The sequence below is a fragment of the Rhipicephalus microplus genome, chromosome 7 (assembly GCF_043290135.1).
Source record: "Rhipicephalus microplus isolate Deutch F79 chromosome 7, USDA_Rmic, whole genome shotgun sequence".
Classification (NCBI taxonomy): domain Eukaryota; kingdom Metazoa; phylum Arthropoda; class Arachnida; order Ixodida; family Ixodidae; genus Rhipicephalus; species Rhipicephalus microplus.
This window is the reverse complement of record NC_134706.1, coordinates 12960108-12987434: the sequence shown is the minus strand read 5'-3', so window position 1 is coordinate 12987434 and position 27327 is coordinate 12960108. Positions and strand designations below refer to the sequence as shown.

The following is a 27327-nucleotide window of genomic DNA, read 5'->3' as shown; positions in this document are numbered from 1 at the left end:
TTATGCACGCAATAATTGCAGCTGGTCATTTCACTAAGAATTATATTTTAAGCATGATGAGTCTCGCATCCACGTGCTAATCAGAATTGTGTATGCAGATCCTGAATGAAATCTCAATAATGGCAATGTTGGGAGTAGTTTCGATAATGCACTGGATATCACTTTTGTTATGCTCCGTGCTACTGCTATCGTAAAGAATTATTTCAGCATCGGTCAGTGAAAGGTCCGTCTTTTCTTTGTTGAAGTGGTTCAATAATTCAGCTGTAAATTGAACTACTCAAATTTAATATATCTAACCTGGATATAATGAAATATGTTATGATGTAAATGAGTCTTGTGATAGTTATAATGTAAGGAATAATCATTAATAACGAATTTTTGGATAGCAAGAACTTGCTTTTGTGTAAGATGCAACTTTGTTATAATGATGTTTGTGTGTATCTTTGTCTGGGCATTTGTGTCTAAGAATAAGCTGTTTTCGATTTGGCACAAAAAGAAAAAGTGGAAATATAAGTGCATTGTCCTATGGACGGACTTCTAGTGTTAACATCTTAATTTCTTTTGTTCCTACTTGCCTGTTTTCTTTGGGAGACCACAGAGCACTTGAAGCCTTCCACTAGCGTGTACTACGCTGTTAATACCCTGGAGGCATTTCTCTGGTCTCCCAACTTTTCAGGTGGTCCGAGGAACAAAGACCTTCACTAACCCACACGGACTTGTCGCGTCCAACTCCCTCCACGTTCGTGGCGACGTTGTGTCGCGTGGCTCTGTGGGCGGCATCAGCGTTGCCGATCTTGCCAGCGTCGTCACCGCTCACGGTCGCCATGTCATCCACGGCAAAAAGACCTTGGTGGGACCTCTGACTGTGGAAAACATTGACGTGAGAGGTGAGCTCGCGATTTCCGAAAAACTTTGCCGGGTTTTTTTTTTCTGATCTATCTGGGAGAGCTGTCCCATCCTTTGTCGGTAGTTCAGTGTGATCTGTACCATGTAAACTGCCCTTTAAGGGTTCAATGCCATGTGCTCTGATTAACATTGTTGTGTTGCAAAAAGGGGCTGCAACATTCCGCATGTCTGGCGTGAACCTGAATTTTCAGCTTGTACCACTTCTCATGTGCAACATGACATTGAGCACTGCAGTGGTGTTACGCGGAGACAAGGCCAACTTCTTAAAGTGGATCAAGCATGAGAGTGGGGACCACACTCTTTGAATTATTTCTCACAACTCTTGATGAATTCGTGTGCCCTTTTCAAAATGCCAGACAAATGACCAGACATTTGCTTTTCAAATGACCAGACATGTGCTAAGGCAGTAGGCATATTGTAACTATCTGGTATGAACCGTGTGCCATAATGCTGTTGGTTTAAACCCATATGTGCAAAGGTCAAGTTACATTCCCAAGTGATCTTAATGAATTTCTGGGGTCTTTTTTTGATCTGATAATCTGGTGCTTTGTCGATCTGACAAGTTGTTTGTACCACAAGTCGATGTATTTTCATTTCGTTTAAAACTCTCCAGGCAAGCTGAACGGCCTGCGCATACCCGAAGACCTGGTGCTGCCGAGGCTCAAGAACCAGCTCATTCCGGGCAAGGTCATCCTGGCTGGCCCCTCGGCCATCCAGGGCAACTTGAAGGTCGGCAAGGTCAACGACCTCTACCTGGAACAGTTGCTGGCCGAGAAGGTGACCCTGAGCGGAGACCAAAGGCTCAGATCCAAGCTAATCTTCCAGAAGGACGTTCCTATATATGGTGGGCGTTTCCTTCGAAACATCATTGCGGCCGCGCTACTACGCTTCAGGATGTGGGTCCTACTCCCCACCGCGGCGGCTTTATTTGGATGTGGGCAAAATGCAAAAATGCACCACTGCACCAGCTAAATGCAAAACAGTCATTGCACTTAGAGGGGTCTGTTGAAGTATCCTGAAAGAAAAGGCTGTAATCATGTTCTTGACAATGTCTTTCCAAAATTAAAACCATTATCATAGTCCAGTTTTTTTCTCCCCTTTCGCCCGCCCTTCGGTGGCTATTGTTTTGAGTGTCTCCATATGTTGTGGAGAAAGTGTATGCTTGGATGTGAAAGTTAATAAATTGGTTGGCAGTAGCGGTAGTTTTACCCCTCTTTTTATCTCAATTTGAATATTTCTTTTTAAGAGTCCTTATATTTTTTAGCCTTACAATATGTGAGCTGAAAACTTGCATATGGTTAACGACCCAAGTGTTACCTAGCTCAAAAATGACCTATAACATTTTTTTTCCAAGTGGTGAGAAGGCATTGCCATTTCGTAGTCGAGGCTCCAGAGAACACACGATCTAAACATTATCGCACAGCATGGGGCCTAGAATTTGAAATTATCACTTGGCAAAAACCTCTCCTTGTTCTTTTGGCAAGTAATGCTATATAAACACAAAAAACAGAGCCCCGAATCCAGTTTCATAATCACTATGGTTTTGGGATATTAACTTCGTTCTGACTTTATTAACCCAGGTGACCTTGGTTTTGACCGCATCAATGGCATTTTGAGGGAGCAACTGGTCACCCAGTCCGGGGAGTACAAGCTCTCCGGTGCCAAGACGTTCGTCCAGGACGTGGAGATCCGTGGCAACCTGAACGCGGTCACCATCAACGGTTACGACCTGATCGAGCTTGCGAGAGATGTCGTGCTCGTCAACAGGCCCGAGGAGATACCTCATTCCACTGTAAGCTTCTTCCGCTTAGGCTGTTCGTGTCATGCACACGTCTGTGTATATACACGATTTTCTTTCTGCATTCGTAAGCTACAAACATCAAATTTTTATTCCCCCCACGCTTAGATGGTTTTCAGTGAACTGCAATTTCTGTTAATCTTTTGCACAAAATTCTTGACCAAAGCACATTTGACAAGATGTTCAGCCTGTAGCTAACAATGCAGACGATAAAATTTTTCAGTTGATGCTCCCAGCCATTAGCACACACATGAACTTTGTCAGTAATTCAGTTCTTCAATTTGAACGATGCGGTATGACCACAGGATGAATTGGTGTTGAATTACTCTACAATTATCATCATTATGTACCAAGAAGCATCCCAGCACCTTTACAAAGTTGATAGAAAAGTGAAGCTTTCAAGAGTTCATCATAACTTGCATCTAGAAGAGACGTAGTATCGAAAGTAGTAAAGGATGAGAATGCCATTTTCCACCCTATTTCTTGCCGTTTTACAACGTTAAGTGGAGAGTAACCAAAACTTGCATGATCATGAGATGGAATGCAAAATAACTGAAATGCGTTTCTTTGCATTTACATTAAAGAAAACTTCTTTGCACAACATTTATTCTTATCACTTTGTTGTGGTGAACCTCAAGTCTGTACATGTTATTAACATATTTTGTCATTTTCACACAAAGCATAGAGATTTGGTGGTTTATCGTCCCTGTTGGCATGTCACCTGTGTTGTAGGACCTGTGAACGGGCTTTTCTCTCAGCATATACAGTGCAATCTCATTGTAATGAACATGTATTCAACAAATTAATGCAGCAATGTAAAGGAAGTATGTTCCTCTCACAATGTTACGAATGTTACAAATATTTTTTGGATACAACCGGCATTATTCGGTCAGGTGCAACTGCATCACGAGGTTTGTGCATTCCTGAGCACCTCAACTTTCTGGGTTCTCTGATCTTCTGCAGGTTTTCTCGGCTCCCATAGAAGTGGTCGGTCAGATCACGGTCATGGGCACTGCAAATGGCATTGACGTTCAGAACTTGAAGCAGAACTTTGACGCTGGCAAGAATCGGTGGAAGCGGGGAGTGCAGGGCATGGCCGATGCCCTCAGATATCACGAAGCTGTCCTACAGCGACAGCTTGCCGCTTACAAAGGTTTGTGCTAAATTCGATGTGACCTACTAATTCTCGTAGAGTTCCCATGTATTCGAGCGTTGAAAGAGCTTCAACAATACTGAAAGTTCACGTCCAACATCATTACAGGTTACGCCATGGCGTACATTACACAACTAAGTGAAGAAAAAAATTATGGCAGAAAAATTGTGGGGAACTAACTCTTGTATTTCGCTGTAGCGTACTAATGTGGTGCACCTAAATGGAAATGGAAGGAGCTCAAATATTTGTTGATGGGATCTGGAGAAACATAGTTCAGGTTACGCATTCAATATTAATTAAGCTACAAAAGGCACACAAACAGAAGACGGGCCATTCTTCACCCACACTAATTCATTTCAATTTGTTGCAATTACTACAGTACTGTCCAAAAGAAATACCATTGTTTTCCTGGCCCAAATGTCTCTTCAGTGGCTAATTTGGTGGTGTGTATCTTATAAAAGTTTATCTGAAGTTTCCTGCTATGACCTATAAATATTGAACAAATGGAATCTTGGAAAGATAAGGAAGTTGATTTTCAATCACAGTTTTAGCTTTCCAGATCAAGATAACGCGGCACAATCAATTACTGCAAGAGTGTTCAGAAGTAACAACTTGTCTGCTTGAAAAACGCTTTAAAGCCTGATATTTGCCTCAAAGTTCGATATTGCAGGCAAGCATTCACCGACATGCCCTCTCTCTATGTAGTTAAAGAGCACTAGTGGCATTACATACCGTATCAAAGTAGTTTTAAAGTTTACTTGCAGTGATCCTTTATGTTGCACTATCCTCTAAGCATTTGTGTATGGGAGCTTCCCCCATTGCAGATACATCCAATTCGTTATTTAGTTGAAAGTGCGCCTAAGGTGTCGTGCACCTGCCATTGTATCACTTGCAGGACAAGCCACAGGTCTTGCCTACTTCAGGGCCTTCCAGACCCTGGATATTCCCTCTCGTAGGATCTTGACTAGCCCGGTGGCTCGCTCGGCAAGGCAAGTGGAATGACACTTTCCACATTAAATGCAGGTTATGTACTGCTTAACCACATGTAGTTCAAAATCTTGCAATGCCACATTGAATGTTATTATCAAATGCAAGAACTCTCTGACCCATGGGTGTTGTTTTCTCAGGTTCCTATTTGTTGTAGTAAAGTTATAATAGTTCCAGCTGGGTATACCCAATTCTGGTGATGGTATGCTCAAAAACTCTAGCAACTGGGAATTTTAAATATTTGGTGATGTACCCTGTACATTATTCTGTGCATTGGACGATGTACCCTGTGTACTAGGTAATGCAGCCTGTTTGTCTGAAGTCGTGAAAGTAGTAAATCTGTATGCGAAGCGATCTAAGGTGAAGCATGAGCATGACTCCAGGAAACATACTCAAAATGTGTTGCGTGCTTCCTAAAGCACCTGTGCTGCTACTTCGCTGAAACACTGCACACATCTTGTGCAAGATAAGTTGGAAGGTAGATGGCCGTTTTTCCTCTTGCTGTCTGTATGATGTCCATTGTTTTCTTGGACTTTATTATTTGCATGTTTCATGCGAGTTGAAACGGTCACGCAAGCTTTCTGTCCTCTTCAAAGTTGCCTAAGTTGTGAAGATTGAAGACATTCATGTCAACCAGGTTTACGATATGCAGTCTACCCGAAGATCGCAGGTTCGAATCCTGGCTGTGGCTGCCATATCTCGATAACGGCAAAATGCTGGAGCACTTTTAATGGTGCTTAGCTTTAGCTGCATGTTAGATTCCCAGGTGTTACGAAATTTCCACCAGGCAGTCTTTTGTAATCTGGTGATTTTGAGACTTGGAATCCCCAAAAAGTTAATCTGTTTCACAGAATAGGCATGTGAAGGAAGAACTCAAGTGCATAGTTGCTCCAATGGCTGTTTTCGCATACTGCCCAGATCTCCCTGGAATACGGCTCCAGCAGATTCTATGGTCCTGTGGACTGCCTGGCCAACTCTCTGCCTCCACGGAGGAGACGACTGCTGCGAGGAGTTCTCGTCGGAGGTGCTCGTCGTGGAACCCGACGGCACACTGTCCAAGGGTCGACAGGCCTTGCGCCGTCGCTACTTCCCGTTTGCCTCCCAACATGCAGCGACACAACCTGGATTTGTTGTCTGGACCAATAGCACCTCCAGCAGAATCGGGTAAGACTTGCTGTTTGTGAACAGTTTAATTTTTTCAAGTTAGCTTCATTTCATTGTAGTACTGTCTGCGTTGTTCTGCTTCTGCTGTTATTATCGCAGCAGCAGTAGTAGTAGCAGGGGTGTTAACCCGTGTCTCATGACCTGCAGGGCAGTCAATAAATATGCAAAATTACTACTATAAGGATGCTCAAAGTGATAACAATGATCACCTTTCTGGCACTCTGTGATCTTGCTCAATGATCTTATATGCTTGCGCACTAGCAAGCCTTTTGAGGAACCTATTCTCTTCACAACTCAGTATTATGCGGTTTCTGTTCATTGGCTCAGTTTTACTTCGAATTCCTTCTACAGGTACTGGTATTCACGCACGAGTGTTGGGTGTAAGGCAACCAATAGTCTATAGAGTGCTTGCTGGTTCGTGATAAGTTTTGTTTCAGACTCGGAATCACAGAGCTTTAACGATTTTACTTTTGAAATTGAGGCACGGTCTCTTTTCACTCTGTATCCACCTGTGCTAATCCTGCAGCCGTCTCGTGCAGCTGCGAACACCCAGGTGCGGAGGAGCTCGCCCTGGGTCTCCTGGATCCGCACGTCCAGCTTGCGAGGGATCAGCTAGTCAAGGTCGACCTGAGGGTCACTGCTTCGGCGTTCGTGAGCGATGCCAGGATGTTTGAATTCCTCGGAAGCACGTACCTGGTCGTGGCCCACTCGTTCAACAAGTATCTCCTGCCCTCAAGCAAAGGCGAGTGCGTCTTACTTTTGGTGAAGTAGTGACGTCTGCCTCCCCTCTTCTTAAGACGAACACGGACAACTTTATTAAGGTGCTGAGAAGCCAGCGAGTGCAGTCCCAAGGAAGTGTCTGCTTTTTTTTTTTTTTTTTTCAGTACATAAGAACCATTGCCTTGTTTAAATCGCACTTGCGTTACTGCCCTCACTTTCGCGCAGCCAGCATCTCCTGCCACTTTCGTTCTAACCCACAAAGCCACTTACGTTTGAAGCGTTTGAAGAGACAGTCAATTAAAATGATTAATCAGTGGACTTCCCATGGCACCATTTATTGACAGGCAATGTCGTTAGTATAACAATCGTAGGTTCAGTGATAGAGAAAAAAGTCAATGTCTGTTTCATTTAAGGTTCGAACCAGAATGTGATGTCGTGGGCTTCAAAGCACACTTTCATATTTTGGCAACGTTCGCTCAACGAATTTCCTAAAACTTGGCACCTCAAGTTTGTGGGCCACTTGGAGGACAATGTACTTCGTTTTTACTATTTGGGAACTACGCAGAGCGTAGCAGCTTCCTTGAGAATACCATGTCTCAACGTTCGATGCGGGAATTTCAAGGAGACGTGAAGATTTGGCCGTTGTGGAACATTCGTTCACCAATACGAGAATTGGTTTTCTTTGTAACGTCCCTTTAACTACATTGGCCACGTGCCTTTCAGCAGACAAGATGTGAACACAATTGTGGTCTCTCCCCCCCCCTGGCTTCTTTCGTTCGCTCGTGGCCTAGCTATTATTGAGCTGTTTAACCAGAATGTATCCATGTTTCTGCGAGGCGATCGGCTAAAGCAGCCGATCGCCTTTACGGTAACCTTTAAAGGAGGCACTAGGAAGGCCTAACATAGCTAACGGAAAAGGGTCTCCTAAAGAGATTTGGTGTGCAGGCTTGCTGCTACTTCGAGGAGCACTAAACTGTTAAGAGACTTAAGGGCAAACTTGCAGTGCCCGCAGTTCGGGTGCTACCACAATTGTAGTTCGGGATTCTGTAGTTCTTGTTCCTGTGAATGTCTAGTGTCGCATGCAGAGATCGCTGTCTTTGTTCTACAAATTGAAACAAGAGTGAAGACAAAGTTGTTGAGTGCTATGTCCACTGCTTGTGCAGCTTTGCAAAAACATTTAGCCCTTTAATTCATATATTTAGACAAGTTCTCTCCTTAATTAGGCTACATTTTTCTTTAATTTAGCATTGCATGTCTCCGTAAAATTTTTGCTGTTAAAAAAATTTAGACTTGTGTAAATTCGGGTTAGTTTAATGAAGTTCAACGTGAGTGTATGCCAGCTACTTGCCAATTATTAACAATAAAAACAAGAAAAGCAGTGCACTTATTTATTTGTAGCACTTTCAGAATGTTGTCATCAGTCTGACAAGTTTAGTCATTCTGACAATGTTTTTAGTCAAACAAACAAGCTGCACTTGTCTGAAATGGTTGTCTTTTGTCTGTGCCTTTCTGAAACTGAAATTTACCCAGAAGCCGGTAAAAAAAAAAAGCTTGCATTTGCATAACTCCCTTCTCATGTGTCGATCTGCGCTTCTCACAGGCGGACACATCGACGTCTATCGGCTCTCGCCGGGCCAGGCCCACTGGCAGCTTCACCAGACCCTGAATGCCACTGGCGTTGCGGCAATCGACGTCGCGGAATTCGACGGCGTCATGTTCCTCTCGTCTGCGAACAACTGGAAGCAGGGCTTGACGTCCACTTACTCCACCATCTACACTCTCTCGGGAGTCGTTAACATGGTGAGAATCCCAAACTGGTGTGAAACGTAAACTGGGAAATCTCCTTTCTGAAAAATTGGTATCAATTTTGACGTAAAATTGTGATACACACGGACATTAAGAGTAAGGCTTGGTCTGGTGTGCATAGTGCATCGTTAGTGCATAGCTGCTTACGAGCTATGCGCGCTGTTAGCAAAACCTCTGCCGACATGTGCTCTTCGTGTTCTCTTACACATAGGAAAGGAAAAAAGACACGGCGAGAATGAAACGGAAACATGAAAATAACAAAAGGCCACCCATCTGCTTTTTTTACAGGCTTGGCAGAACTTGTGCGAAGCTGACACTCTTGTTCATAGTACAAAACTTCTGGTGGCAAACATTTAGCATCAGTTAGTTTTGAGAGTAGTTAAAGTAAGAGTAGCTGGCAGGTGTAGAACCTCAAGTCGAACGAGATATCATCCTCGTCTTGCTAACCCATTCTTTTTTAACCTTGAAATTCTGAACCACAATGTTCTCATTCGTGTCTTCATTGTTAAAAGTACTTTCTTCAATGTTGCTCTGCTTACTGCAGTTTGTGCCAATGGCCGACATGCCCACATCGCTGGCAACCTCGACGCTGTTCCTCACTGTGGACAACTCGCTGCTGTGCGCATTCGCAAGCGAAACGACGGCGCTCCAGGACCAGCACAGCTGGCTGGATGCCTACACGGAGCCGGTCAGCATCTACCGCCACGTTTACGGTCGCTTTCAGCTTCTTCAGAACATTCCGCTGTACGGTGTCAACACCATGGACCACTTCAGGTTTGCAGGCAAGTGGGGACCTTTCAGAGACTTTTTTTCAGAGTACTTTATTGCGGTTGTGGGATGGGAAACCCCAACAATTACTTAAATTTTAGAGCATTCTCACAACTTCAGGAATTTTTTTTTCTTCTTAGTAGCGCAAGCACGGAAAGACCCTTGTTCCTCTTTCAAGCACTTACAGTAGGGCCTGGCATCCAAATGTTCAGAGTGGTGGGGGAAAAAAAGCAAAACTGGTACAAAATCAACAATTCTGGTTCAAGTTTCATTGAATAGATGGGCCATTATGATGAGCAAGCTTGTGCTCTAACATCCCATCTTTTTTCATCGGCCAACTTTTTTGGGGGGGGAGTTTTAACTGAATATTTGCTGCCTCGCTACATGCATGTGAATAAAACTGAATCCTTTTTCTAGAAACTGTCTCGGGAGACTATTCAATTGCTGGTTATATATGTACTGCATTAAGTTCTCCATGCAATTGGCAGTCTTACTTTTTTTTTAGTTCTGGCTATGTTATTGTAGAACATTTTATCTAAAAGTGGGCTGTTGCAGTCTAGGTCTTGTGGAAGCTAACTAGTACGTACTATGAAGGAAACTCATCCCTACATGTCTGAATTGTTCAGATTTTCTTAGCAAGCACTACAGCCTGTTTCATAATTTTAATTCCATTCCAAATGGGTGTCTCAAAATCTCGCAACTGAAGTTGGCATTACATCACTGCTACAACGTTGCAGTTAATTTTACTACAAATGTCTCTTTTTTTTTTTTCTCTCTCTCCCCCTCTGTGCAGGTGACGTATTCCTCGTGCTTGGCAGCAGCTATGCCAAGACAGTCGCAGTCTACCAGTGGAAGGGTTATAGCAAATTTGAGCAGGCCCACGCAATCTCGGTGTCTCCCCTCTATCTGAGATCCTACTGGTCTCGCACCGGCAGTCTATTCCTTGCCGTAGCCACAGAATGCGGCAAGACGAGAGTGTTCGAAGCTTCGACCTATGGCCGCTGCATATCCCCAAGGGCCGATGCTGGCTAAGGTCATTTGCGGGCAATTCCACGTTAACATGTGCGGTGTCGGCACCAGATGTTCAAACCAATGCTGAACAAGTGTAAAACACACTTGTCGCAACGTCTAAACTTGTGCCAAATGTTGTGCTACTTGTTGAAGTACCTGTTAAGTTTACTCTAATGCTGTTGATACTCATTTACATTAGTTGAGTTAATGCTGCTCAAGCAACTTGTTTTATTCACCCACATTTACTTGTTAACTGCAGCTTTTGCTGCGATCCGAAGTGCAAGTCAAACTTGCCATGTTGCTCGTTTTAGACAAGGCTTTATTGCCTCTGCTTGGTGGAAAATAAAGAACTGTCACTTTTATGAATTCGTGATGGTTACTGCTTCTGTTGTCGGCGCTTGTAATCTTTTTTTTACTGACCTTACTTTTTAAGACTACCACAAAACTGTGTCATGTTGCTGCAATCGTCAGTGCCACAGATTCCCGAGATATTTGCTTGAGGCAACTGTGGTGCTGTGGTCATTCATGTACCATGGCAATGGCGGGCGGTGTGCAAATGAGTTTTAGTTCATTCTTGCATCTTCGTGTGCACTCGTTGCTTTGTTGCGTTTTGGCTTTTGTTTTGGGTAATATTACGACTTGTTGTGAACCTGGCGAGCTGATCGGAAAGTGAAATGGTCAAGATGGTGAAGCGCGACTGTTCAACTTTGGCTCAATTTTGTCTTGTAACCAAGTAGCTGCAGACCACCCAAAGCCATAGGGAGCCTTAAGCAAAAGCTTGGGCAAATAGGTACTTGTGCTACCAGTCATTTCCTTGCCAGCCTCTCGTACACTAGCGCTAGATTGTCTGCCTCTATGGAACAGTGGCTAGGGCGCTCAGCCGCTGACCTGAAGGCTGCAGGTTCGATCCCGACCGAAGCTCCATCTTTTAGATGGAGGCGAAACGGTAGAGGCCCGCGAGCTGTGCGATGTCAGTGCATGTTAATCGCTCTCGGAGTCCCTTCCTTATGGTATCCCTCATCGTCATAGTATCGTGGTTTTGGGTCATATTGCTGCATTTTCGTCATTCATGCTATGAATCTGCCCGACCCTATGCTTTCATTGTTCTGGCGTGTGTGCAGAAGAGACGCATGGGAAGGGTAGATGAATTGCAGCGTGTGCAGTTTTGTTACACCGCAATCTGATAGTGGAAAGGTGCTTGCTGTCCCTGGCACATACTGTGCCAGGGACAGTGGGGGAGGGGGGGTGCTTGCTTGGATGGGGTCGAGTGCTCTGCATTTTATGGCCAGGATGTTTGTGTTGCTGTGGCTTCTGTAAATCTTTTTAAAAAAGGGGACGGGTGGGGGGGGGGGGGGAGTGCTTGCTTGGATGGGGTCGGTCACTCTGCATTTTATGGCCAGGATATTCGTGTGTTGCTGTGGCTTCCATTAAGCTGGAGTGTTTCCAACCCTGTCCACAAAGTTTGCGGAAGTTTGGGTTTTGGAGGAACTTCAGTGCTACCAATGCAAGCGCTTTGTCTGCTGCTGCTAAGTGAATTGTTCTCGAGCAATAGGCTCTGCTATGGTAATCCCACCTGCCTCCCTTTGTTTTTTTTTCTGCCATAACTGCACTTTCCATTCCATGGCACCTGTGCGTATATATGTTGTCCACCAATCCATTACTTATTCTTGTTTGTCCAGTCAACTGCCAGCAGCAAAGCTGCATTAGCTCGACATAAATGTCTGCTCTTTCCATCCTCCAAATCTTGCTTCACTCCAAGAGCATGCATGTGCCGATTGGGCCAGGGTATAGCAAGAGGGTGAAAGAGAAAAAGACAAAATGTTGGCAATAAAAGAAAGATGAGGATAAACAGACAGAAAAGAGGGAGGAAGCAAGGGAAGAGCTATTCTAATCTTTGAGTTCACCAATTTCTCTTTAATCTTGACTGCTCCTGCTAGCTTTCTAATCAAACTTCAAGATCAAGAAATATAACTGCCAGGGGCTAAAAGTACCTATGAGAGCCTAACTACGACGATTTTGATTGTGCTAACTATTCTTGTATACATTTTTAGTGTATGGCTACGGACCGTTGACCAAATGAGGGTAATATTCATGGGGTTGGACAACCATTTTTAAACTTTCTAAACTTATTCAACAGTCCCGAATGAAACCTGTAGGGATCAGGAAAACGAGTTTCGTTTGACAGCAGTTTCGTTTATTTTGTTCATTGAGAGACAAAGTAGGGATACAGAATTCGTATACAAAACCAACTATATGAGAGGATTATTAGAGCCATATTACAGGCAGTTTAATGGGCATCTACTTTATATAAGCAAGCATAACATTCAAAGTTACATTCAAAGTTAACATTCAGTGCTGCACGGTATGCAGCACTGACTTCCATATCTGAGCAGACATTGTCTATTTTCAATGGCAACTGGCAAATATTTTCAGAGCTTAGAACTGCAACTTTTTTTATCCTGTATCTTAATCTAGGACTGCTAGTATATTTCTGTATGAGTGAGGAAAAAGTGAACACTGAAGATATTTTGTTGAATCTAAGAACACGAAATTTATAACTACGTACAACCATGTGTGCTCATAGCTATCATTTCATGAGAATATTTGAATATTCGCCAATTCCACCTTGACATCAACTCAATCGCAGTCGTTCAAAATACCACTTTTCTTCTGATAGATTTAGAATATCAAGTCTTTCTTTGCCACGTATAGTTATCATTCTATATTATTCTGATTTTCAACTCTTACTGTTTGACAAAAAATCTTGCTGCAAGCAGGACGCATGAAATGTTCTATATTAATATGTGGTTTTTTACGATCTAAAATAGGAATGACCGAGGCATACTATAGCAGAGGGCTTCAAAATTTTTTGTCATCTTCTGTTCCTTATGTCCTGACATTGCACAATACACGGACCTCTACAAAAATTAACCCACAAAATAAACGACTGCTGCAACTAGGATCGAACCATGTGCGATATTTTAAAAATTCATGCTGTACAAAAAATAATAATTGCATATTTGGAATGGGGACACAAATATAAATTGTGCATGTTTCATTAAAATTCATCAATGAACACACCTAAAAAAGCCTTAAAGAAATGCGTCTCCCGTTAAATAAATTGTATGATTGGTGTTCACGTGATGATGGTGTTGGCCAATGTTGTGGATGCCAATCGGTCAAAATAGCATTAGCAGGCCTGTGGGGCTATCTTGAGCATGCAGTGACTCAACAGTAGTGAAAACAAGTGAAGTAGTGGCAGAACATGGTGTAGCATTTATTTCACACTATTTACAAAAATGTTATTTGAAATTGTTCGCTTCAACCCCAGGCATGAGTTTTTGCATAGTGAAGGGTAAGCTTTCCGTTGGACCCGAAACACTGCAAGAAAAACCATGAGTACATGAAATAGCAGTCGCACCTCTCAACCTCCCCTCAAAAATTTCCGCAATTTCCTTTTCATAATTTGCAAAAAACACAAACCTCGTAAAGGTTGCTGATATCCTGATCCAAGGAGGGAGCAAACGCTTGGTTTATGTACAGAAACTGTATAAGAGACAGTGTGTACAAGTAGTGTTTCAGAGCACTTTCAAAACACCAAACATTGTCATCATCGCAGCACTCCGTGAAAAATGACACTAACACAGTAGTTCACCGTGCACACTTTCAAAGCAACACTAGCCAAGTTATTTTGTTCAAACATGAAGTTTATCATTTGGAAAGAGCAACGTTCATTACTTCAATGCCGTCCATGCAATGCAATTACTTTCGCTCTGAAAAAGACTGATCATGTTCTGGTCAGAGCATTTTTTCGGCTGTTTCCCTGTGTGCTATAGGCCATCGCTACTGATTGTAAGACATTTACAGACTTATTCGTTATGTCAGTGATAGTAGTCGTACCACTCAACCTCAGATAAGTTTGGTCGCAAATCAGGATAGATGTTGAATCTTAAATTATATTGGTTGATCTTAAATTATGTTCTTGATCTTCAGTTTTTTTTTTTTCAAAAAAGCCAATTGCTTTGTTAGACACAACCAATTGAATTGAACGAATGCCTGGCTCTATTAGCCATAGTCTTCAGATAGGGAATACCCGCGCCCTGAGTGGCCGGTGACTTCCTGCACGTCAGATGCGTAAATAAATGTTGTTTCTCTCTCTCTCTCCTCTACAAAGATGCCTACGACGCGAGCTTAAAGGCTGGTTCTCCACCCTCTCCCGCTTTCTACTCCACTTTACACGAAGGTGCCGGCTGCAAGCAGCGGTTGCGGCGGCCACTCCGAGCTTCCGAAACTGGCGAGACATGTACAGCAGTCTTAGAGGCAGTGTCAGCCATAGAAGCTGCGTCAATGGTTGCGGTGGCATCACTACACCGAAAGCAGAGTCAGCTGCAAGCGCTTCTTGCGGAGACTACGCAGAACTACAGGAGACCTCTCGCCGCAATGGAAAAGCGAGTGACGTCGCAGGCACCTCGTGAAGGAGGCATTGATTCAACAGACAATTAGGCCTAGGAAAACATAGGGCATGGTGATTGCCTTTAACTCTAGCGTAGCAATTATGATGTGAATTGCAATGAACATAAGCGAACTGAAAATAGTCATTTCTGTCGGCAAGATTTCAACGCCAACGCGCAACCTACAGATGTGTAGTTCCAAGGTTGTGGGTCTTGGTTCCGCTGACGAAAAGATTTTTTTTTGTCCGTATTAATTAATGCCATAATCAATACACTAATTAGGGCAACTTTTAAGGGCCCTCGTGTTTTTCTTCGCTGTCAGTGGTATTCATTTGGCAGTAGCTGTGGAGTATGGGCAAGCACACTGGCAAAAATATTATAGCCGAGTTGTTCGCTGCGGTTGGATCAAATACCTCGCACGTTTATGTACAAAGGCCAGAGTGGAATATAGCATACCAGGGACTCCGATTGGTCAAGCTTGAGGTATCTCCTGACGAAGTCCACGATGTCCATCACTTTTGATGTTGGCGAAACGGCCCACTTTCTTTTGGCCATGATTGGCGCGTCGCCGGTCGCCTTTAGGAAGACATCGACTGCAAGCCAAAACAACGAACGCAGTGTAAACGTGTCAAACTTGCGAGATCGAGCAACATAAAGCACTTGATCCACGGCGGCACTGTATGCAACTGCCGCACGATCGCTTTCGATCGCGATTGACTCCCTTCGGCATCATGCGCAAATAACGATCGAGAAATCCGATCTCCATCGACTTCGTCGCCATGGAACTTGCACCGTGCAACACACGCGCGCAAACATCACTCTGTGCGAAACGCCTTCGATTGCAATCGAATTCCTCTATCGCAACTGACAGCCCCCCTTCAGTATCGTGCTGTGGCCAATCGGAAGCGATTGCAATCGGGCCATACGGCGATCGAAAGTGCAGTGGGCTACCGGGTTCGCCTTCGCGTTTACGTTGTAAGACGTTTTGGCCTCTTTGCGCGGCTACAACCAGTGAAGCTGTGGCAAACGCGGGGCGTTACCCGTCTCTCGTACACGTGAACGTGAATGGGTCGTGAAGAAACTGACTCTTTTTCTTGTCAGTGCTGTTAGATCCGACCGAGTCGCCCCTGTCTTTTCGGGCCTCTGTTTTCTCGGGAGACGCGCAGGCTTCCGATGTGTTGTCCTCCGCGGCGTTGTCATGATTTCCAGAATCCGTCACTGGACTTTCAGTCTCCTCCGACTGCTCCGACATGGTGGAAAAGTAAACAAACAAACCGAACTACCCTTTCGGCTCGACTTGGCTTTCGACTCGGACGGCAGTCGCAAAGTGATTTTGTAGCCAACACAAATCGTATTCTCTGAGGCGGCAAGCATGGCGGCTGCCGAAGCTTCGGTTGACGTCGTAGCTTGCGACGAGAAATCAGGCGAAGATGGGACGAACAGCCCAGATTCTTCGAGCGAGCCACTCGCCACAACAAGCTCGATGCCGGACGATTACGTCTATCAGGCTCCCAGGTTGGGAAAGCGTTTCGATTTACGCCGAGGTGGCCAAATTTGCGCGTCGTGCGCTAACATGTACTTGAATGCGAGCTCCGCGGTTTCTCCTTTCTTTTATACGCCGGCCCCTGTCAGTACGGCGTCGAGATACGGCGTGCAATATTTGGCCGTGAGTGTACTTAGGTGGCTGATTGTCTGGCAAGCTCTGCACGCATTGTGGAGCATTTGTCGACGCGCTAATCGATTTCAAGCCAACTACGTCAGTGCAGTCGTCTTCTGTAAGACGTTATTGAAGAATTCATTGTCGCCCTCAGTGTCATTTTGAGGAGCTATTCGGAGTGACAATCGAAAGCTACGGTTCACACTAGCAGTACGTTGTGTGCTTAGTTAACACACCCTAAACTGAAGTAACCTAGAGCTTGTGTCACTTTTGGAGCAGAATTTGCCTATTATCGTCTCAGCGTGCGCTTTTGCGAAGTGCTGTATTGCGGATTGACTGCTTCTAGCTTCAGCTTGACGCGTTCATGGTGTTATTTTGACGACCAATTGACTTCAACACTTGCACTAGTTTTTTTTCTGCCACGTGGTGTAGGTAAACCCTGCTAATTTCATACCTGGATTACCCAATAATACCGCAATTACCGAGTAATATTCAGTTGATGAACTGAAGCTGGAATTCGGGAATTCCTCTTAGGAAGACTCGCTTACACTCCATTTTCTTGTCTGTGCATAGAAAATGCCAACAGATATATGTCAGCATTTCTATGTAATACCTTACAACACGTTACATTATATCTGTACTTTACAGCATCATACCTTACAACACAATGTGTTGCAAGGTATGATTATTATTTACTCTGTCGCATACTTTGTCTTTTTTGGATAAAAAATTAGGTTAACTAGAAGAGTATTGAAAGCTTGGTGAGTTGGTACGAATACATTTTGAGAAAATGTTTTTTTCATTCACATAGCAGACAAATACGCGAGCAATGTCGTGCTTGTTTGTCTCCTTAGCCCAAGTTCTTTGTTTTGTGCTCTCTGGAAATTTTCTCAGAGTGTTCGTTAGCCGGTTTCAGGGTTGTGAGGCTCGCAGGATAGCACAATGATTGTTCATTGTTAAACACAGTTTCTGCGCATGACTAGCTGTGCGTATGTACATGTTCCTTTAGCAAATAAACTTTGCATGAAAGTTGACAACGGTATCTGCCGTCTGGCCTGTGTTCATCTTTTGCGCTCATTTGCATTACACCCAGACCCGCCACGGTGGTACAGTGGTCATGGTGCTCAAATGCTGACCCACCGGTCGCGGGATTGAACACCAACCGCCTCGGCCACATTTTCGGTGGAGCTGAAAATGCTGGAGGCCCACGTGGTTAAATCTAACTGCACATTAAAGAACACCAAATGGCTGAGATTTCCGGACTCTCTTGCTATTGCATCTCTCATAATCATATCATGGTTTTGGAATGTTAAACCTCAAGAAGTAATATTATTACACATTCCACCTATACCAGCTAGCTCGGCTTTCCTTCGACTGCATTAAACTTTCCTTGCATCAGCGACTCCTTTTATTTATTTTTTTAAGCAAAGCTTCTATGAGTTACAGATTTCAGCAAGGGCATAGTTTGTTAAAAAAAACGGTGCCTGCGTGTGTGTAAACTTGTGGGTGCACACGAATGCGGCCGCCTGCGTTTTTATTTAAGATAGTTTTCTAATAATTGATGCTCTCTCTATTTTGGGCTTCACGATCAGTGGTCAGCCATTACCAGTACGGTTATCTGATCTCTTATTGATGTCGCTCATAATTTCGCGTTGCCACATTTCGCTGTGGCGTCATTGCGTCGTGCATGACCATCATTGTTGCCCGTAGCATCAGAAGTGTTCCGATGCTAAACATGTGGGTGCAGGTCAAGTTCCTGGCACGGAGGAAGGAAAAAAGTTAGGAGAGGGCATTGCACGATTCAAAAAAAAAAGAAACAGAAGGAAAAAGCAGTACAAACACCAGCATTTGCTTGCCCTCCTTTTCCCAATAAATGAAGGGCTCCAAAAATATTTTTTTCGTTATTTTACTGCAGTGGTGCGGACGTCTTCAAGTGGCATCAAGGGCGCATCCATGACAATGAGGCCAAAGTTTGGCAGGGCACGAAGCGGCTGGAGCCAAACGGAACCGTGGAGGAAGCGGAGCTTGTGGAATTGTTGAGGAAGAGCAGAGCCGACATGCTTAATCGCGTCGGATCGTTCAGACCGTAAGTCTGTCTGCCGTGGCATGCAAAGCGTGTGGGACTGTAGACGCTGTATTCAGGGTCTGTCTGTAAAGAAGTAAGACTGGGATTGGTAAAAAGAACCACTCCATCTGTACATATTTATTAAAATCCTTCAAAATAGTTTTCCTGGGCAGTCATAAATCGAGTACAACACAAGCTCAAAGGCTTCCTGAAAGTCAGCTGCCAATCTCTCTTAGAGACTGTGATAAGATGACTGGATGAAGGAAGCGCCGTAGCAACAGTGACCATTCTGGCTTCTCTGGAGCTGTGGAAACGGGAAGATATCGGCCGGGCTCACATCAGGGCTGATGCAGTTTGTACACAGCCCCGGTGACTCCCGTTGTACAAAACCTGAAGGGACTAGGAAATTATGTTCCACTCAGGTATTCCATTTGCTGGGAAATTAATGGGCGTGCCAAATCAAGGGTGAAACCCACCATACTAGAGGCAGATTTTTTATTGAAGCAACAGTGTGATTTAAGGTATCCATTTGGTATCCATTTACCAAGTGCCTACTGTATTTCGAACTCCTGAGGCTGTGTGTGCGACTCGAAGATTTTTTTTTTTTTTTTTATACAGCATCGACGTCTTGCAAGCTCTTTGGGATGAGGAGGAGAAGAGAGTTGTCGTCACCAAGCATAAGGTGCGCAATTAATTTGCCCACATTATCGGCGTTGCTGAACATGTACGCGATTGAAACAAGGAGCTTCAAACGTTCACTACACATGCAGAAACCTAATTCTCTCTGTGCACTTCCCTAATTTCCTGCCTTAGAAAGCAGCTGTTGTATTTGTGTGCGTGAATTCGAGACCAATTTTTGGGACAGAGCGATTATTTAATAATGTCACGACTATGGGGATTCCACTCCGGCAGAGCCGCTGAAGTGGCGCTGAAGGGACGAAGACTGCTGTTGTTGGTGTGGGGCTGAGTCCAGGCTGCCCTGTTGACTTGTAATTCTGGGTGCTCAGTGTAGTGTCATCACGATGGGATGCTGAGTGACAAACCCTTAATAAATTCTCCCCGTAAAATTATTTTGTTGTAAGTGCTGCCATTTAAGTGGCTCTGCTGGAGTGGCATTTCCATAGCCATGAGAATATTTAAGCAATGGATCAAAACTTCAGGAAAAAAAAACGCAGTGTCTACCTTTTTTTTTTTTTTTGCCACCTTATTCTGCTAATATGTTGCAGTGAAGAAACTACTGCATACGCAGCGTATATTTAACCGGGAGATCTGTGCTGAAGGGGCACTGACACCAATTTTGAAGCGACGTTTTCTCCATCATCTACTCTACGCAGTGGGGGCTCTGCGCAAGTATAAAGCTCAGTAAATGCTGATAAGATATTTGGTTTTAATATCAAAGCCAATTTTCATGACGCACCTACCGAGACGGACACCGGCGTGGGGTCAGGCCGCAGTGTCAATTCTGGTGACATCATGTACTAGTATGGCTAGTTCCGGTGACCTAAGGTGCCGAAACATTAAAAATGGCCACTTATGCATTACCGACGGTGCCGCGAAGCAGGGTTGCCGTGGGAATGTCACGATATCTTGCGGTAGCATGTGTTTAGAAGCTTGTACGCTGTCAGAATGGCATAATACACCAGGTATTTAAACTAGCTTATCATCACCATCATCATAAGCGTTACTTACTTATAAACTAGCTTATAAAAACATGTAATTAATTTTTCAAGGAGCACTTGCACTTACCAGAGCATCTTCTCGACTTTTGAAGACTTGGTTTTTTTATTTGATCATAGGTAATAATATGATAATTATCATTACCCCTGTAATAGAAATCCATAGCTTGTATGTATGCATTTGAACTCCGAAGTATGAGGATTTATTGTCACAGCCTGGAAGTGGTGCACAAGTTTTGTTAACATGATTCTTCCATTCTAATTTCATGCAGGGCACGTACCTCAAGTTTATGGGCACCAAAGTTGGCGACCGCACGGTTCTCCACCCACACGAGGCACTCTTCCTGCTTGAAGCGGTAACTCACCCCAACCCCATAGCCTCCTGCATAGTATTCATCACTTGGAAATTTTATCCACGTTTCGTTGCGAAGCGAACGTTGTTATAGCTGTGATTGTGGTCCACAGTCACAAGGTTGTCTTAAAGCGTGTTTGCCCCGCTGCGGTGGTCTAGTGGCTAAGGTACTCGGCTGTTGACCTGCAGGTCGCGGGACCGAATTCCGGCTGCGGCAGCTGCATTTCCGATGGAGGCGGAAATGTTGTAGGCCAGTGTTCTCAGATTTGGGTGCACGTTAAAGAACCCCAGGTGCTCGAAATTTCCGGAGCCCTTCACTACGGCGTCTCTCATAATCATATGGTGGTTTTGGGACGTTAAACCCCACACATCAATCATTAAAGCGCGTTTCTTGCTTTCTCATTGTCCACTGCTGACGGAACAAGAGCGTTGGGATTAGTGAAGTCGTAGCAATAATAACCCTCTCAGATGTCTCCTCTGATTAACCCCCGTATTCTAGAACGTCCCTTCACTCAACGCTTCACCTTCACCTAAGAAAGCGGCGGCTGCATTTCCGATGGAGGCGGAAATGCTGGCCCGTGTGCTCAAATTTGGGTGCACGTTAAAGAACCCCAGGTGGTCGAAATTTCAGGAGCCCTCCACTACGGTGTCTCTCATAATCATATGGTGGTTTTGGGACGTTAAACCCCACATATCAATCAAATCACCTGAGAAAGCCAATGGGAGCGCCACCTCTAAGAACAGCAAGTCACTGCATATCAGGGATAATCTGCTGCGATTATTGAGTAGCGCAGCGTCATTTTCAGACGAGCAGTGGCGCACTGCTCTACTCTGTCAAGTGAAGGGTGAAAGTAGAGTCGAGGAGCGTTTGTGAATACGGGGGTAAGCGTCTGTAGATACCTCAAATCGGTACAACGTTGGTTCAAGGCACTCGATATTCTACTGCAACAAAAGTACTCTCACAATGACTTAGTTTATCTGTGTTATAGCATATAATCCTAATTAAGTTGTAATTAAATATTTATTCTGGAGTCATTTTTGTTCTGTTTCTGTATAAACAAAATATCAGGCAAGAAGTTGGGATGAAAAAAGGTACCTTGTTGCATAAACACGGCGGCATCTAGTTTCTTGCATGCGAAGCATCTTCGCGATGCTCTGGCGATTTTGCATGAGAAGGTGGCAGTGGATTGATGCAAAGCGCATTTGTGTTGTCTTCTAATAAAAGCATGCAGTATGATTACAACGACCCGGCCCTTGCAGTATGATACAAACGTTCGGTGAAATGGTGTTTCTAAGCACCTGCGCTGCACTTTTGAAGGTGGTTCAGCATGAGGCGGCAATGAATGAGATTACAGTGAGTTTTTGTTGTTACCCGTTAAAAACATGCCGTGCATGCTTTTAACAACATGCACTGCATATGTATGGTTGGTTTCTTATTTGAATACTACACCTATGTTTCTATGTAAACGAAACATCTTTTAAACGGAGCATACCCTCCTGGTCCTCTCAGATTTCATTTAATTAAAATCTGCCGTACTTCACCTAAAAACAGGACCGCTTTTCATTTGCAACGCTTTTGAAACGGTGACTTGTGGCACATTTATGAATCATAAACATTTGCCTGTCTTACACTGAAGTGCATGCCTTTGTCGTGTGCTTGCAGAATCAGTTGCTGCTGATGCGAGATGGCACCATGATGAGCGTCTCCGAGGCCTACGAGCTTCTTTTAAAGGACGGGGAGGACTACGACAAGTATCTGGTCTACTCTCACATTCTTAGGGCTGGATACATCGTCGTTCCACACAGGAAGCAGTGAGAACATGTTTTGCTTTCCTTTTTTTTATCAACTGTATGGGGGATCAAAAGTTCGCTGGCCCCTATCCCATGTATTTCTATGGAACATTGACCTGCGAACTTTTGACCAGGACTGTAAATTCCACAGGAGCCATATAGTCTAAGTGTTTGTCTAATGGACTGTCCATTTCAGCTTAACTGGAGCTTGGCAAGCAGCATGCTCCCTTTCGGGTTCTTCCACAACATAATTTTGACATCACGAAGCTTTTGCAACTGTCCATTCAAATGAAAGGGATGGAATGTACTTCAACTCACGCAGCATCTAGAGATCAGCTTTTGGCCGTGAACATCTTGGAGGCGGCGCATGAACTCTGGTTCTGTGATTGGTGTCCATTCATTGCATTATTTTTAAGCATCTGGGACCCTCTAATGTGCAAGGACAGATGAAAACAAGAGCACGGTGATGTCATAGCTCACCGCTTTCTTCAGTAGCAAATGGGCTCTACCGAAATAGATGTAGTCATTAGAAGGGCACATCGAAAAGAGCTTCCCAGTCACATATTTGCCATCGCTGTCACGTTCCCCCTAATGTCCAAAATCAATGACATCGCCCCATGTTCTTTGTGGAAGTGAAACCTTGCAAAGGCTGCAGGCTGGTGCAGCTAGAGCAGATATCGAGTGCAGCGGCCAGCTTCTTTGGGCAAGGGAGCATGAAGGGGTGCTGGTGGCACGAGGGGGGCTGCACTGCTGAGGCAGCAACTGCAAACGTATGACCAAAAAAGCGTGATCATGCTGGCTACCGTGACATACATTAGACAGCTCTTACCCTTGTACATGCTGCACTCTCTGCTCACTTAGCATTGAGGCAACCGACAGCAAGAAAATTTCTTCGCTCCCTGCAGCAACCATTTTTTCCTACACTGACATTTTGTAGACTTCTGTCAGATAGGGTTGTAAAAATTTCTTAAGACAATGATCTTTCTTGGCATGCATGAGCACAGAAATTTTGGTCTCTCTGTTTGTCACACGAAATGATTCAGCATCCCCGGCCAATGTTTAAGCTCAGTGCCCAGCCATCTTGAACTGGTGGCTGCATATATATACTTGTGAGCAGTGTCGATCAAAAAGCAAATATCATGCATATCTGAAGCGTAACATCAATACATATTAGGCGATGTGTTCCTTTACTAAAAGATACATAGATACATAATGCTATAGACCCTAGTGTTTCTTAGGGTGCGCTGAAAATGTGACGCTATGCACGAAAGAAGGCCAGCAGAAGACTATCGTCTTTCGACGTCATTTGCAGCGAAGCACGCAGATACACAGCCAATTTTTGTCTTCCAGTGTTACTTTGTATACCATTCCAATTGGATGTTATTGTATTCATTGCCTTGCCCTTGACGCCAAGCTGTGATTTTTTTATTTCTTAGTTTGCGTCTAAAACAAAGCTGTGCTTCGGCCACCACACCTAACTTATATATGGTAGAATCTTGATAATAGAAATGACATGGGTTCGTGAAAAATATTCTATTAGCTGAAGTTCATGTCATCAAAAACTGTGGAAAACCAGTTTGCCTAGTTTCTGGCAAAAGAAAACTGGATAACATTTTCATTTGTTTATCGCGGCTGCAGCAACATCATAGACTGCTCCAAACGATTGTCAGTAGCTTTTCGCTGTCGGAAATCATTCTAGCACTGGTAATTATACCGGCAAAATGCGCTGTGTTCCATAACAGCCAATGCCCCCTCGCAATCTTGGTACGCTTTTTCGCATCATACCGGTGTGCTATGGCACTAAATGCCTGTTTACTGCTGGTAATACTATTGGTAGTGGTTCCAGGAATGGTAGAGTAAGCGGAGTGGGTTGAGATACGCTCGAAATGGCTGGCATGGTTGTCACACCTGTTTTCAGTGAGCGACGGAAAGAGATGTACATTTAAAGGCCTGTTTTCTTGTTAGGCACAATATTAGTGAGAACTGTTTTCAGTGAATGACGGAAAGAGATGTACATTTAAAGGCCTGTTTTCTTGTTAGGCACAATATTAGTGAGAACTGTTTTCAGTGAATGACGGAAAGAGATGTACATTTAAAGGCCTGTTTTCTTGTTAGGCACAATATTAGTGAGAACTAACAGGCAATGATGCCAAAGCAAGTATAGGCGATGTTATTATTAGAAGTAATTGCAATGTAAATGTGAAGAAAGAAAAGTTAAACACCACCTCCTACAGCTGACTAGTGGCAGTTATGGGGGAAAAAAAAAAGTCACAGTTTCGGTATAAGGCTGAAGCAATGAACGCGATAGAAACACATCCGACTGTTATATGAAGTAAGGCTAGGATATTTAGGAATCATACGAAATGTAGTGAACACGGTCAAATGGGCGTCGAGCTGCAGCGTTTCTCGTACGTGCAGCAGCACGTCCTTCTCGTGTCTGGGCACGTATGCAAGCCCGCCTTGCTTCAGTGTGACCAGCATTCCATCGGAGCTGTTCCGAAAGTGTTCGTACAACACGCAGTGGCATCACAAAGGCTGAACTACGTACAGTTTTTTTCGCCGGCGTTTTTCTGGCGTCTCCTTTCTTGACGTCAGTCTGCGTCAACGATACCGGTGATGGTAGCGAAAAGTACAGTTCCAACGCACTTCAGAAAAACCTCAGATTGTTCCAGACATTGCAGTGTGAGCGTCGAAGCCGGAAGCACCTGGATGGTGGGGGAAGCCTGCTTGCTTGCTTGGTTCTTGATATGCGAATCCCACACACCACGAGTGATGGGCTATGAAACCAGTGGTTGAGACATACAAGCTTTGTTCAAGTATCTTTCTTTCAAGTCCATTGACGGCAAGCCAGTGGTGAATGGTGTATACAGTCGAGCCCACATATTACGGCCCCACTTAAAACGAACTTTCACTTAAAACAAACCAGCACACTGCCGTTTGAAATAAACTTAAGATTGCTTTTATCTCTTCTGCTCTTCGAAACATGTGCATCACGGTTTTTGTTTTTTTTTTTTTTTTCGACCAAAAAAATTTTGTGTTTCACTCGCAACTTTTTTAAAAGCTGTGTTTCATTTACTATGAACTTCGAAATACACAGAACGGATGCCGCGTCAGGCTCAGGTTCATTATAAGCAGGCTCGACTGTATATATAGCTCGCCTTTAGTGAGATAGGTAGCATGAGCGGCGTGGCCTAGTTGGTTGACGCAGCACGCTGACGAGCGAGGGCTCGCTGATTTGAATTCCCGGTGGGTGTCTTGAAATTTTTTCTTTTGACCTATTTTTATTTGTGCCTTTTATATATATGTATAAGCAGATACATATCCGGGACATGACGGCGACGGCAAAAATGAGACGAGAGTGTTCATATATTTGCTACCGCAACAAAATGTGTTAGATTCGTAATTTTTTCTCCAGTTTTTGCTTGAAAACAACATTGTGTTGAGCAATTTCAAGGCCTACACCTTCAAATGGTGTGAAAATTTCAGCGCCAAATGTTTCATTGTAACCCTTTAAGTGTGTAAACATAGCTGAGGCATGGAAGCAAGGGTGCAGATAGCTGTGCGGAAAACTTTGTAAAGCTTGTCTGAGTTGTACGCTGAGCTGTTTGCAATTGCTTTGTGTTGCGGCTCTCCTGATTGTTGCTAATTCTGTCACCCGAGTGCTGACCTGAAGGTGTCTCAAAAATGGCAAAGTGCCATAGCCCCACGTCCTTAAGTAGTTGCACGTTAAAAGAACCCTGGGCAGTCGAAATTTCCAGAGTGACTCCTCTACGGCATCCCTCATAATCACACCGTGGTTTCGGAATGTGAGAGCTCGGCAAGTGGTGTTTAAATGAAAGCGATAGCTGCGTATCAAACACAAGTCACCATCGATGTTAGCACGAGTGAGGGTGTCATAGTGACGTAATGTGACATCACGTGATGGCGCTGTCACTTGACAATCTGACACTGTCACCTGGTCATAGGTGGGCTAATCGTGAAGGCACGTGAGGTATAGAGAAATAGTAATGCCTCACATCAAGAAAAATTTGGGGGGATATGGGGGTCAATACAGTGGGCTTGGCGGAAAAAAAAAAGATGGCTTTCGTTCCGGTTATCTTAGACGAATGCATTAGGTACCGTAAATGTTTATAATGTTGGTGCTTTTGCACTTGCAGGGTCAGCCAGGAATCACCGAAACCCGCTAACGAGGAAACCAAGGAAGTGAAAGGCAAGCAGCACGATAGTGACGACGACGTGGTCTGCCTCGACGACTCGGACGATTCAGACATCTCTGTCGTCGAGGTGATTCCGGCCAAGTTTCCCAAGCTTGACCCTGCTATAACGATAACGCGGGTGAACAGCTCGAAGAGGAGCCTTTTTCCGGAGAAACGACGCTCCCCGGCCAACGACCTCGCCTTCCCGCAGTATATTGCCGGTAAGCCGCTGGTGCTGAAACGACCGCCTCGCCACCTCCTTCCCCGGAACGTCTATCCTTCCCGAGAGTGGTACGAGGTTGACCCCACCAGGTGGTGCTTGGAGGAGACCGCCATCAGGTAGGAATGGGCGGATCTTCAGGTGCTTCAAATATTTCAACGAATGTTACTGCATATTGAAGTGCACTAGACTCTCATTAAATGCAATTCGAAGAGACCAAGAAAATATGTTCTGTCTAACAGGAGTTTCATTTACTGTGAGATCAACAGTGTTGCAGTATTTAGGTACGAAACCTATTATAGGAGAAAAAGAAAGTTGTTTCATTTAGGCAGCAATCCACCTCTTTCACAATGAGACTGCATATGTGCCCTTTCCCTAGCGGAAAGGTCACGCAACGCCCCTTTATTTTGAGGGATTTGTTCTGGCAACACCGGCTGCCTCAGCCCGAAACCCTATGATACGACTGAGGGCAGCTCAGGAAAACAAAAAAGCAGATTTCCTTTAAAAGATTTCTATTTATTATTAAGTCGATGTTATTGTTATATTAAGTCAATTTAATATTAAGTCGATGTTGATTGCTGAAATAGCGATCCAGAAATCTGTTCA

At 44.2% G+C, this 27327-nt stretch overlaps 3 protein-coding genes across 5 annotated transcripts in view; 2 read left to right on the top strand and 1 right to left on the bottom strand.

Annotated features, from left to right (window-relative positions):
* LOC119179010 (uncharacterized) overlaps positions 1-10489 on the top strand; it is a 30140-nt gene extending 19651 nt beyond the window's left edge. Inside the window, exons 20-29 of the mRNA XM_037430093.2 lie at positions 677-887; positions 1520-1750; positions 2487-2698; positions 3668-3857; positions 4753-4846; positions 5763-6008; positions 6548-6750; positions 8329-8528; positions 9079-9316; positions 10096-10489. Of these exons, the coding sequence (XP_037285990.2) occupies positions 677-887; positions 1520-1750; positions 2487-2698; positions 3668-3857; positions 4753-4846; positions 5763-6008; positions 6548-6750; positions 8329-8528; positions 9079-9316; positions 10096-10334 (2064 nt within the window). The 3' untranslated portion in view covers positions 10335-10489. The remainder of the gene's footprint in view (positions 1-676; positions 888-1519; positions 1751-2486; positions 2699-3667; positions 3858-4752; positions 4847-5762; positions 6009-6547; positions 6751-8328; positions 8529-9078; positions 9317-10095) is intronic.
* A 3077-nt stretch (positions 10490-13566) lies between these two features.
* Positions 13567-16047, bottom strand: Atg12 (Autophagy-related 12). Of its 2 annotated transcripts, none has more exons than XM_075868677.1 (4): positions 15818-16047; positions 15221-15357; positions 13797-13859; positions 13567-13694 (listed from the first exon to the last, which is right to left on the bottom strand). In XM_075868677.1, the coding sequence occupies exons 1-4, from the start codon at positions 16014-16016 to the stop codon at positions 13635-13637; spliced, it is 459 nt and encodes a 152-aa protein (XP_075724792.1). In that variant the 5' UTR covers positions 16017-16047; the 3' UTR covers positions 13567-13634. The 2 variants fall into 2 exon arrangements, with proteins under 2 accessions (XP_075724792.1, XP_037287454.2); XM_037431557.2 differs by having other exon boundaries at positions 15851-16042.
* A 65-nt stretch (positions 16048-16112) lies between these two features.
* Tsen54 (tRNA splicing endonuclease subunit 54) overlaps positions 16113-27327 on the top strand; it is a 31299-nt gene continuing 20084 nt past the window's right edge. For both annotated transcript variants that reach the window (XM_075868676.1, XM_037430464.2), the window contains exons 1-6: positions 16113-16279; positions 18337-18507; positions 19105-19168; positions 20435-20518; positions 22178-22326; positions 26463-26840. In XM_075868676.1, coding sequence (XP_075724791.1) covers positions 16137-16279; positions 18337-18507; positions 19105-19168; positions 20435-20518; positions 22178-22326; positions 26463-26840 — 989 coding nt within the window. In that variant the 5' untranslated portion in view covers positions 16113-16136. The remainder of the gene's footprint in view (positions 16280-18336; positions 18508-19104; positions 19169-20434; positions 20519-22177; positions 22327-26462; positions 26841-27327) is intronic.

Coding starts and splice junctions, on each gene's coding strand:
- Atg12 (XM_075868677.1), bottom strand. CDS start 16,016: ATGTCGGAGCAGTCGGAGGAGACTGAAAGTCCAGTGACGGATTCTGGA. Junction 15,358..15,817: donor CGACCCATTCACGTTCACGT/GTACGAGAGACG, acceptor TTTGGCTTGCAG/TCGATGTCTTCCTAAAGGCG. Junction 13,695..13,796: donor ATATCAGCAACCTTTACGAG/GTTTGTGTTTTT, acceptor TTTTTCTTGCAG/TGTTTCGGGTCCAACGGAAA.